General features: G+C 38.8%; 2 protein-coding genes across 2 annotated transcripts; one reads left to right on the top strand and one right to left on the bottom strand.

The window, feature by feature from the left end:
- Positions 1 to 1,376: 1,376 nt before the first annotated feature.
- Positions 1,377 to 2,915, top strand: LOC126617469 (lysM domain receptor-like kinase 3). Its single transcript, XM_050285527.1, has one exon. It carries the CDS (start codon positions 1,484 to 1,486, stop codon positions 2,780 to 2,782), a length of 1,299 nt encoding a protein of 432 aa, XP_050141484.1. The 5' UTR covers positions 1,377 to 1,483; the 3' UTR covers positions 2,783 to 2,915.
- Positions 2,916 to 4,482: 1,567 nt separating this feature from the next.
- On the bottom strand, positions 4,483 to 9,719 carry LOC126614512 (uncharacterized). Its single transcript, XM_050282183.1, has 10 exons — positions 9,392 to 9,719; positions 9,165 to 9,215; positions 7,866 to 7,985; positions 6,599 to 7,081; positions 5,846 to 6,285; positions 5,646 to 5,745; positions 5,455 to 5,514; positions 5,214 to 5,303; positions 5,021 to 5,134; positions 4,483 to 4,932 (listed from the first exon to the last, which is right to left on the bottom strand). Exons 1-10 carry the CDS (start codon positions 9,434 to 9,436, stop codon positions 4,621 to 4,623), a joined length of 1,815 nt encoding a protein of 604 aa, XP_050138140.1. The 5' UTR covers positions 9,437 to 9,719; the 3' UTR covers positions 4,483 to 4,620.
- Between the last annotated feature and the right edge of the window lie 1,547 nt (positions 9,720 to 11,266).

Genomic DNA, 11,266 nt, shown 5'->3' on the forward strand with positions numbered 1-11,266 from the left:
AAAAAATAATTTTTTAATTTTTTTTAATCTAATCTTCTAAATATTAAAAAAAAAAAAAACTTGAAAACGCAGAACCCCCCCCTCTCTTCTTCCTCTCTGTTTCTTCTTCTCCGCCCACTCTTTCTTTTCTCCCTCTCTGCTCTCTGCTATCCTTTTTCACTTTTTCTTCAGCCTTCCTCCCCTCTCTCTCTCTCTTCTCGGTGCGGCATCGTTCCGTGGTTTGAGATTAACCATTCAAAAATCAGAACTTTGACCGCATTCGTAAGCACCACAAACCCACCAACCAAGCACTGAAAAAATTCAAAATTTGAATACATACCTCGTTGTTAGAGCCGACCGACGAGAGGAGCACTGGGTCCGGGTTTTTTTGGGGGGGGAGAGGGGAGAGGTTTCGGATCTGGGTTTGTTTGGGGGGGGGGGGAAGTTTTCTGGGTTTGGTTGCAGATTTTTTGGGGGTGGATGTTTCCAGGTTTGCTTGCGGCGTCGGGGGGGAAGAAGAGAGGTTGCAGCGCGTGAGGGGGGGGGTATGTGGGTTTGTATGCAGAGAGCAGAGAGGGAGAAAAGAAAGAGTGGTTGGTGTTTTTCTGTGTTGGGCGGAGAAGAAGAAACAGATAGAGGGAGAAGAGAGGTGGGGGGGTTTCTGCATTTTCAAGTTTTTTTTTTTTTTTTAATATTTAGAAGATTAGATTAAAAAAAATTAAAAAATTATTTTTTTTTGCCACGTGGCAGCCTCATCAGCACAAATGTGGCAGCCATGTCAGCATTTAACAGACTAATGGATGGAAAATCTAACGGAGGTGTTATTTTGAAATAAAATGGTATTGGATGTATGAAAGTGAAATGTTTTAAAGTTGTTGTATGGGGTTGTAATTGACCTCAAACCTGAGGGGCTACTATGTAATTTACTCTTAAATTAATGAAAAAAATGTTGATTAATTTCAGGATCTGAGTTCTCTAAAATAAGTGTGATGCCGGTTTTCTGAAATAAGTATGATTGTTGGCTTGGCAGTTCATGAGTTCAATTAGAAGTTTTCATAAGAAAAAAATTAAAAATAAAAATTTAGTCCTAACTAGTCCGATACTGTACCAAATGTTTCACAATTCTAGTATTGCTTAATCCAAGCCAAGCCAATTCAATTTAGAAACTAATTCAGTCCGAGATAGTCTTGGTACAACAATTGCATTTTTATAGTACTTCTTAGTCCATGCCAAGTCAATCCAAATTAATTCCTTAAACTAATTTAGTCTGAGATAATCCGATACAACAAACTCATCCTAAAATCACTGCTCTCATCATCCAATCGGTCCCCCCCCCCCCTCCCGCTATCATGCGCCGTTGTAGTTGGCTCGCACAATAGACATGCGCCAACCACATCTTTACCCATTCGCTTCCGCATCCACGGCGTCGAACAACCGACTCTAATATTAAAAGTCCTTGAAATCTCAGCATAAAAGTATTCCCCCATTCTCGGCCTCCACCCATATGTGCAAATCCAAAATGTCAGTCGACGCCGCCCAGCCAGTCTCCACCCCTCGCCGCACCCTACGCACCCAGCAATCCACTCAATCCACCCACCCAACTTCCGCCGCCGCCGCCTCCTCCTACTTCGAACAGCCTTCCACCTCCAACACCCACAGCGGCGGCCACAACACCTCCACCACAAGTTACAAGCTCTCTTCCTCCACTTCCTCCTCCACCTCCTTCTCCAACCTCAAAGACTCCCTCCCCGTCCCCGAAAACCCCATCGTCTACGACTTCTCCGAACTCTGTGCCGCCACCAACAACTTCCTCTCCAAACGCCTAACCGACACCTCCACCCTCTCCTGGCGCTGCAAACTCCGCGGAAAAGACGCCGTCGTTTTCCAGCGCAAGTTCCGCGTCAAGCTCTCCGCCGCCGAACTCAAAAACCGACTCTCCACCCTCTGCCGCAGCCACCACACCTCCATCATCAAGCTCCTCGGCGCATGCATCTCAACCGACCATACATTCCTCGTCTACGAATTCGTCCACGGCGCCAGCCTGGCCGCCTGCCTGCGGAACCCCAACAACCCGAATTTCACGGTCCTGTCCACGTGGACCTCACGTATGCAGATCGCCACCGATCTCGCTCAGGGCTTGGACTACATCCACAACAACACCGGCCTCAACGTCAATTTGGTCCATAACCACATCACAAGCGGCAGCGTTTTGGTCACCGAACCGCACTACAACGGCCGCATCTGCCATTTCGGGGCCGCCCAATTGTGCGGCGAGACCGATTCCTACACCCGCCAAAACTCTAATCCCAGACCGGGAGACCAAATCGAAGGCCCCACGTCGAGATTGAGCATGTCCGACGGCCGGAAAAACCAGTTCGAAGGCGTGAGAGGGTACATGTCCCCGGAATTCCAAACCACCGGCGCGGCGACCCAGAAGTCCGACGTGTATGCATTCGGGATCGTAATCTTGGAGCTTTTGTCGGCTCAGGAGCCGTTCAAGTACAAGTTCGATAAAACTCGGGGCGATTTTATCAGAACCTCGGTGGTCGACTCGGGGCAGGCGGCGGTTCTTCGCGGAGGTCTGAGGACTTGGGTGGATAACAGGCTCCAGGACTCGTTTCCCGTGGAGGTGGCTGAGAAATTGACACGTTTGGCATTGGAGTGCGTACACGTGGACCCTGATCAACGGCCCAGCATGGAACGCGTGTCGGGGAAGATCTCCAAGCTGTATTTGGAGTCGAAGTTTTGGTCCGACAATGTGAGAGTTCCGGCGGGGATTTCGGTCTCGCTTGCCCCGAGATAAAACGCTGTCGTTTTGGTCGAAGAACAATATTCTAATTCTGTACTTTTGTAATTAGGGAATAGGGAATTTGAGAGCGACATAAGTGATTATTTTGAACATTTAAACGATGAATTTCAGTGATTTGATAACGATACGAGTGGGTATATGTTTTTTTTAGTTTTGAGTTTGAATATTTGATACACTCACAAATATGTTATCTCAGTCTAAGAAGTCGGCTACGATTAAAAAATAAGAAAATTAATGAAAAATGTTTAAAATTTTTGAGTTTTAACGATAAGGATAAAATAAAAGGTAAAGTGAATAGTACCAAGATTGACTTTGTAGTGTGTTAAAGTGAACAGTACCATGAGATTTTCATTAAAATTCTCTTAAAAATTTTAGTTGTGGATTGGATGGATCAAGAATTTTGGTTTTATATTGAATGATGTGGAATACATGCTACGAAATTTTTTTTTTTTTTAATTTATATTCTCGTAATCAAATATAAATCGATATATTAACATTAACAACTAAAGAGAAAAAGTCATATTACCTCCTAATCATCCGATTTTATGTACCTTTCTCTTTAAACACATACGCAACCATCTCATTTGCTGCTTTGTTGCACCTCGAAAGAGAACTTAGAGACAACAAACTTTATAACTGTGACTTGCCACCAGTTATCCTTTTTTTAGAGAAAAAACAAAAACAAACAATCGGAGAAGGTTAGTCCATGGACTGCGTTTACAATTTTGTAAAGTCAAAAGCTTAAATGAAATCTACGAAAATTCAAACGTCGAACGTCAAACAACATATGTAGGAAGGGGTGTGATTTTCACACACCCTATTTTACTTCTTACACACCTTTTTAATTTTTAACCGTCGGATCGGATGAATTGAAGAAGATCAACGAACATAAATTATCAAGGGTGTGTGAGAAGTAAAATGGGGTGTGTGGATAGCACACCCCATGTAGGAACTCGGCCAAGTTGACCAACCGGCAATAATAAGAGCCAACCGGCAATAATAAGCGCTGACCAAATGACAGTGACCACAAGAATATGTCAAAACTGAGTTGCATGCAGGGGGCGGAATCATTTAAGCCACTAGGGTGGTCTCCGATTCATGCATGACATGGAGGAAATGGACCCCTCTTTCCCTGTCGATTGTCGATCGATGATCAGAAAAACAACATTGTATTATGCTATGTGTGTGTAATTGTGAGCTGTTAATGCATTAAAAATTGAAATTCACATGCATCTATAATTGCAAAACAGATACCAAATTAGAAGAAGTGCAACATAAGAATAGAAAACATAAGCTGTGATACCACGCAGAACCATGGAATTCAATTATTGTATTGATAGCACATAGTCTCTTTATTTTTAGTCCATCTTCCCTGCTCCACACTAAGAAACATTTTCGATTAACTTCGTCGCTTCAAAAGAAGTCCAAGCTACAAATATACAAACGATAATTATTCAAGCAGGGAGTCCTGAATTGAAGCAGCTCATCTTAGATTATTTCTGTCTGCTATCTTTTCGAGTATATTTCTCCTCCATACACACTCAGGAATAAAAGAGAGAAGGAGATATGGGATCAACTACACCCCCCCCCTCCCAAACAAAAAAAAAAGGTTCTAACGTAAAAAGTCACGTCTGTATATGTTAGTAAACGTCGAGAGATTCATGAATCGAAATGATTATAATGCCTAGTCCAGGTAAGACAAGTGGAAGTGGTATTCAACTAATGGGTATAATGACCAATATATCCATAATCCAACCCTTGATTTATTCATATACACACTTGGTATACGTGATAGTCAACACCAACTGAAGAAAAATTAACCAGGGACTTGATTACATGGCCAATATGTACTGAAACTCAAAATCATATGGAATTTTCTCAACAGTGGTAGTAATCTTGCCACTGCCAATTTGACCCCTGAAGCAATCCACCATTGATTTTCGCAATGACCCGGATGTTGGTAACTGGTGGCAAACCCACTGAACTAGTGAGTCCACATCCACAGCAAAATCAAGCATGTTTCCTAGCAGTAGTTCTGGGAACACAATTTTCTTTGAGCTGGTCACCACAATTGATGCTTGCAGGTACTCCAACTTTGATCTCTCCAACTCAGCTACAACACCGTCAGCTGTGTATATCCTCACCTGAAAAACGTAACATTAATTTCCGGAAAAGATGGTAGCATTAGTACATTAATCAAATGCAATGTTGGAACATTTATATCAATTGTACAGCGGGAGAAGAACGAGTTCCACAACACAGTGCAAATGTAACATTAGGATCCATGGACTCAAGACCGTAGAGTTCGCGGATGGCTTTATCATCTTTCTCACCATTCCGAAAAGCCTGTGGAAAATGACATGATATGAGAACATACTACTACAGTATAAACCAAGCATTTGATCATAAGATCAGTCATATTTACCTCTTGCATGCTGGAAGGTGCTGGCTTCCTCAAAATGTAATGCTCTATGGATTCAGCATTTAAAATCTTACCCCCTATGTTCAGAGTTGCCTGAATCAAATATTATTTGTTATTCGTAAAGATTAGTAAGGAAATAAACTTTTGAGCCAATATATCTAAAATATTTTTCCGCCAGTCAATGCCTATACTTTCATATATATACCAATTTGATGCTTTATTTCAGCTAAAGCTCGGGGATTACCTTGTTCATCAATGCGAATAATTTTTCCACGGACGAAGGCACTCCGTACTGGAGAAAACCCTGGAAAATTAAAAAAAAAATTCAGTAATCCAGCATGAGAGCTTGAACAGGATTAGGCACACTTCAGACTTGCATCTCTTAATTGAACGTTAATAAGCAGAAGAAAAAAATGGCATTTTTTGTATACATACATTCATTATACAAGCATTGTAAATGTTGACCCAGAATGCTAGCTTCTGTTGGTATGTCAAGGACCCCAAATCCACCACCTGGAGATAGTTCATCAATACCCTGATGCACAAGGACAATAGGGAAATAATATTAAAAATTCATGATATGAAACCACGTGATAGTGTTATGATCACAAAGACGAAAACAACTAGTTACGTACCTTAATTTTTTTAGTAAAGGAATAGAGTTGGATGCTGAAATGGATTTTGGATCCATGGAGATTGAAGTGAAAGTAACCAAGTTTTTGTAAGGGCCAATGTCTCTTGGAATACACTCTTCCACATTGAAGATGCCATAAGGGTCTTGTTGCCTTGACTCCTTTTGTAACAAAAGGTTTGACTTCGCGTTTGCGCCAGTATCGTCCCTGAAGCTTCTTGAGGTTATGGAAGAGTTGACAGACCTGGAAATGGGGCCTGACTTCTCTATTTCCATTGTTCTTGTTGTTCTAAGCAGCCTAATGTATATGAAGTTTAGACACTTCATGATTTCCTCAGAGAGCTTGTTTGGTTGCCAATTCTGGCTGATCTCTTCTAATTGTGTTGGAATTGGTACAGATTTTGGTGGCAGTTCTGAAGTAATCCCTGGATTACGTTCCTTTAACTAAACAGAAAAACAAAGCCATGCATCAATTAATTGGTGATACTTCAGGCATGAAATTTTGAAATGAAATGAATTAGTCTCATCAAATTAACATTAGTAGCTCACGTTTCCAAGCATAATAAACTAAAAGTAGGAATAATAATCTTTGGGTGCAGCACGTTATACATAATCTCCCTCTCAATACGTGCCTGTATACTATCAGTAAGATCTACATGCATATTATAACAGAGAGTTGTCACATATAACTGATGCATACAATCCTTTTGAAATTATAAAGACAGAATAAAAAGGAATGTAACAAGTTAGGGCGCACCTTGGGTGACGGATGTCTAGGAGCTCGCAAGGGCGAGGGTGCCCTCAAGGGTGAGGGTGCCCTCAAAGATCCATTGTTTCTCGGAAGCTTATTTTGAAATTTAACATCCTCATAGAAATAATTTTCTTTTTGATCAGAAAACCCTCTCGAGTATCCGATTTTTTCGTTTGGACTGAGGTCGTTAAGGTGATCATAATCACCTTTGATAGCTTTACTTATGAAATGCAATGCCTTGGTCTCATGATACCCCATTCTCTGGCTCTCATTGTTAACACTTCTGTGTATGGGGCTTGGCATTGCTACATTTGATGCACGAGGAATGGGGTTACTAATTAGGTTTCCGTGTTGCCATTGGTTTGATAGTTTTGATTCCTTTGTAGCTTCTTGTTCATGCTTCAATCCGAGTTGAAGTTGGCTAATTTGGCCTTCAAGTCGACCAATTTCTCCTTCAACCATAGCTAGCTCTGCCAAAAGCTCCTTCATCTGCGTTACTCATAGAGGAGAGTATTATATTTACTCTTTTATGAACAACGTAGTTACATACTAGTAGAACTATGATCCCAATAAAGTAATTATACCAGTAGAAGTTAGAACAATAAAGTAGCTTCATTAACAACTTATTTTTTTGGTAGATGTGTATATGCAATGAGCCTTAGTTGAGTCAGTTGAGGGATTCCTTAATAATTTTGTTTGAGGGACGCTTTTGTAGAGCTCACTCCATTGCATTTCAACAATTTGTACTATTTAATTTTTAGGTTTTTTTTCCAAAGATCATCTTTACAAAAATTGATCACCCAAATCAGACATACGGGTGATTTTATATCTTCTCATAGCCAAATCAGAATCCAAAGATTATCTCTGCAATGCTTAGTTTAAATGGTGGTCATCTTAGTGTTTTTTGAAGCACCGTATTCGTATATATTTTTCTTATTAATTATAATCGAATCTTAATCATTTTGAATTTATCAATTTGTTGCGAAGAAGATATATGATTGATGAGTTAATACATATGCAACATATATATGCTGACAAATTGTAAATCATGACCATTTAGGTGGAATCATATATAAATGTCCAATGTCTAATCTTGACTTAGGATCTAACCATATAAGATGCATGCCATGCGACATACAAAGCTATTCTTTAATTAATGTGTTATAATTCTTAACATCTGTAGTATAACTTTGTATAATTTGTCTAACTGTCAAAAAATCCCATGCATAATAGTCAGCCGCATGAGGTAGCTTAAAAGGAAGAAGATAAATACCTTGGGAGGAAGAAATCTTGGGATAGAAATAGCAGAATCACCATTTTTCCGATTGTGGACTTGGTCCAAAACCTCATGTACTTTCTCTTCCTGATGAAGCATTCTTTTAAGCAAAGAAACCTACAAAATAAATAAGGAACTTGTCAATATGACTCTCTCATCATGATCTAGAAGATGAATGATACGTTATATGACTCCTAAACTTAGAGCATGAGAAAAGTTTAAGACCAAAATTTAGATTATGAAAAAAATTTAAACTCCTAAACTTCTTTTTTATACAATGATATATTTACACTAAAGAGTGACGACTTAATTAAGGGGTATGCTTTTCTTTGCTGTAAAATGCTGGTAGGGGATTCAATTAAGGGTTATGGTTCTCATTTATTGCTTCATGCTTTTGGGTAAGAACTGCTGTCAAAAGTTACACTTCAATAGTATGTGACAGTTACAAAAAATTTTAATTTGGTTTCCTTGACAAAGAACATGTCCTAATTAAATTGGCCTTGGGAATCCAATGGATATTAAATACATATTCTCTTTGAAAAATATGGCTCCCCAGCTGGAAGAACCAAAAGTTTGAAAGATAAACCATGAAACCTTGAAGAAATATAATGGTAAATAGTTATGGATGCCTGAAAATGATGTGTTCAAAACATGATTCACCCCTATCAGTTTTAGCTATTTTTCTTATCCTAGTACGTAGATCAGGAAGGTGACCCCATCACCCTATGATTGCAAATTTTATGGGCTAGTGTCTGGTGAGATATTATTTCGAGTGGTGTTATCTACACACTCACTTTCACTTTTTATATTTTTTTTCAGTTTTCGACCATCAAATCAAATAAACCAAAAAAGATCAATGAACAAAATTAATAAGGGTATGTGAATAGAATTATCCATTATTTATACAACCCAACAAATACCCTGACAGAGGTGGGTTTTATTATTGAATGTGAGATGAGATGGTGCAAGTGTTAGCAAGCATGTTAATTTTGTATGTCTTTGCAACTCTTATTATGTGTAAATATATATAATAAATACTTGCTTTGAGTGCCAATAACTAAGTCGAGAGAATTTTTTATGTAATTGGAATATGAGCTAGTACACCACCATCATAATATAAGTAGAAGGTTGACATATTTCAATGCTCGTTCACTTATATTATGACAGGTAATATCCCACTCGTGTCCCGAGTATACATAAACTAGTAGTGCCGCAAAATTGCTAGATACTCTTTGTTAAAACAACTTTAATCAAATATTAATATTCAGAGAAGTACTAGAATCCCATCCTACGTACCTCTCTTTCAAGCTCCTCTTTCCTTCGTTGCCCAGAAAGTTTCTTTTTTCTCTGCATTTCCAAATTAATAAACTCTTATGCATAAGAAATTGATCATGAAATAGCTAGCTACAAAGAGTACAACTCATGGCTAACCAAAATAAACAGGAAAATATTACAAATGATTTACATTATGCAACATTTTTTTAACAACATCATCAAGCGTCATAGATTCATATGGAACTTACAATCTCCGACGGAGTGCGAACGGACAAGTCGCTGGGGCTCGCCATGAACAAAACCTCAGTGCAGCTCAGTTTGAGCCAACTCCAACGCTTACAAGAGGCAACATAAAGCCAAGAGGGTAAGATGTTGTTGGCAGTATTTTTTGTGAGGTTTTGAATATGTTCAAAGCAGTGTTGGTGTGAGGACTTAATAAGCTTAGTGCCAAAGCAAGGGTGGCAGCTACTGGTTGTTTCTGCTGTTGACGTTTGGTTTGATGAATGGAAAGAACTTTGAGGCGTTGAAGAAGAAGATGAGAGGGAGCTTTCGGGCTGATGATGATGATGATGATGAGGTTGATCATGTTGTGGGTGGGACATCATGCAGGGAAAATAAGAGGGGCTGGTGTGGTGGTGGAGTGAGAGGTACGTGGGAGGGTTTTTGGGTTTGGCGTAGCTTGCAATTCTGGCTTTTGGGGGAGGGTTAGCGGTTATACCTTACAATTACAAAGACCTAAAGCTCTTTATATAATTATAGCAAACAGTAAATACAATTATGTATGAATGATCATTAACAATAACCTTCACTACCATATCTTTTTTATTTTCTTCTACTATATATAGATATAGAGGGATGAACTCGAGACTTCGAATGTAAATGTGAATGTTTTTACTAATTGAATTATACGTTTTTGTTACTTTTAGCCATATTTAAAAGAACGAATTTTGTAAAATCTGAGATATATGAATAGTAAGATGTCTAGATGCTTATGTTGTCAAATTGTTATTGTAATCCTCCTTAAAATAATAGAATTAGAAGGGATGAATTTCTTTTATATATAGCTAATCCTCTTCTAATCCCTCCAAATGAAAATCCCTTCACTTTTACTTTAAATATGCCTTGAAATTTGAGAGTTCTCCATTGCAATCAAATCTTGTGTACTAAACAAGCTCTAATATACTTGTTTTTTGTTATCCGAAACAGATGAGAGAGACAAATATGACCCTCGTACTATGGGAAATTCAAACTAAGACACCTTATGGATGTACATGTATTAGCATTCTCACGCATGCTAAGCATGGACGGATGACCAAAGGGATGGCGGGATCAGGAGAAATTTGTTAATCCAACTGCTTTATCTTGCTCATTTGTCTGTTAATTGTAGGGCCTATTTTATGGTATGAAATACTAATGATTGTAAAATCAAATCATCACAAATCCATGTAATGAAATTTCTAGAGGGCACTTCCCCTTCCAAGAAATAATTAATGACCCTCTCACTCCCTCTTTAATAATTAATGTGATCGGTGTATAATAATGTAGATCAAAACAATCCCTAGAGGAGGAAGGGTTAAGTTTAATAATGTGGATCAATACAAACCCTAAACCCTGACATGGCCATCACTACTTAATGTGATTGGTGTTTAAAACCACAGTTAAGTGGTGGTGATGGTTTCGCATCCCAGCGTATTTCAAATCTAGTGAGTTATCTAAATCCAGACACCAAACAAAGTCGAGTCCCAACTCATAGTTTGACAACTAACACCAACCATGATCATTACTATGTACAATGTTGTTGACCATAAGATTGTTTAGGCCAATTACATTAAGTTTGAAACAATTACCCAGCATTTGGATAAAGAAAATGAACTTAAAATTCAAAAAAAAAATATTAAATTAAATTAACACGCAATAATTCTTTTATTTAAATTCATAAGTAAAAAGTTCAAAAAATTGCACACAAGAATAAACCTAAAATTTCACGAGTTTTAAGATGAAAAACAAAAAATCACGTGCGACACCGCCAACATCACAACCACCTTGCTACGGCCATCACCACCACCATATTGGATGTTCCACATTCTCCTCTTTCTATACATGGTGGTGCAGAGGGCTCAGCA

This window comes from Malus sylvestris, chromosome 3, assembly GCF_916048215.2.
Source record: "Malus sylvestris chromosome 3, drMalSylv7.2, whole genome shotgun sequence".
Taxonomy (NCBI): Eukaryota; Viridiplantae; Streptophyta; class Magnoliopsida; order Rosales; family Rosaceae; genus Malus; species Malus sylvestris.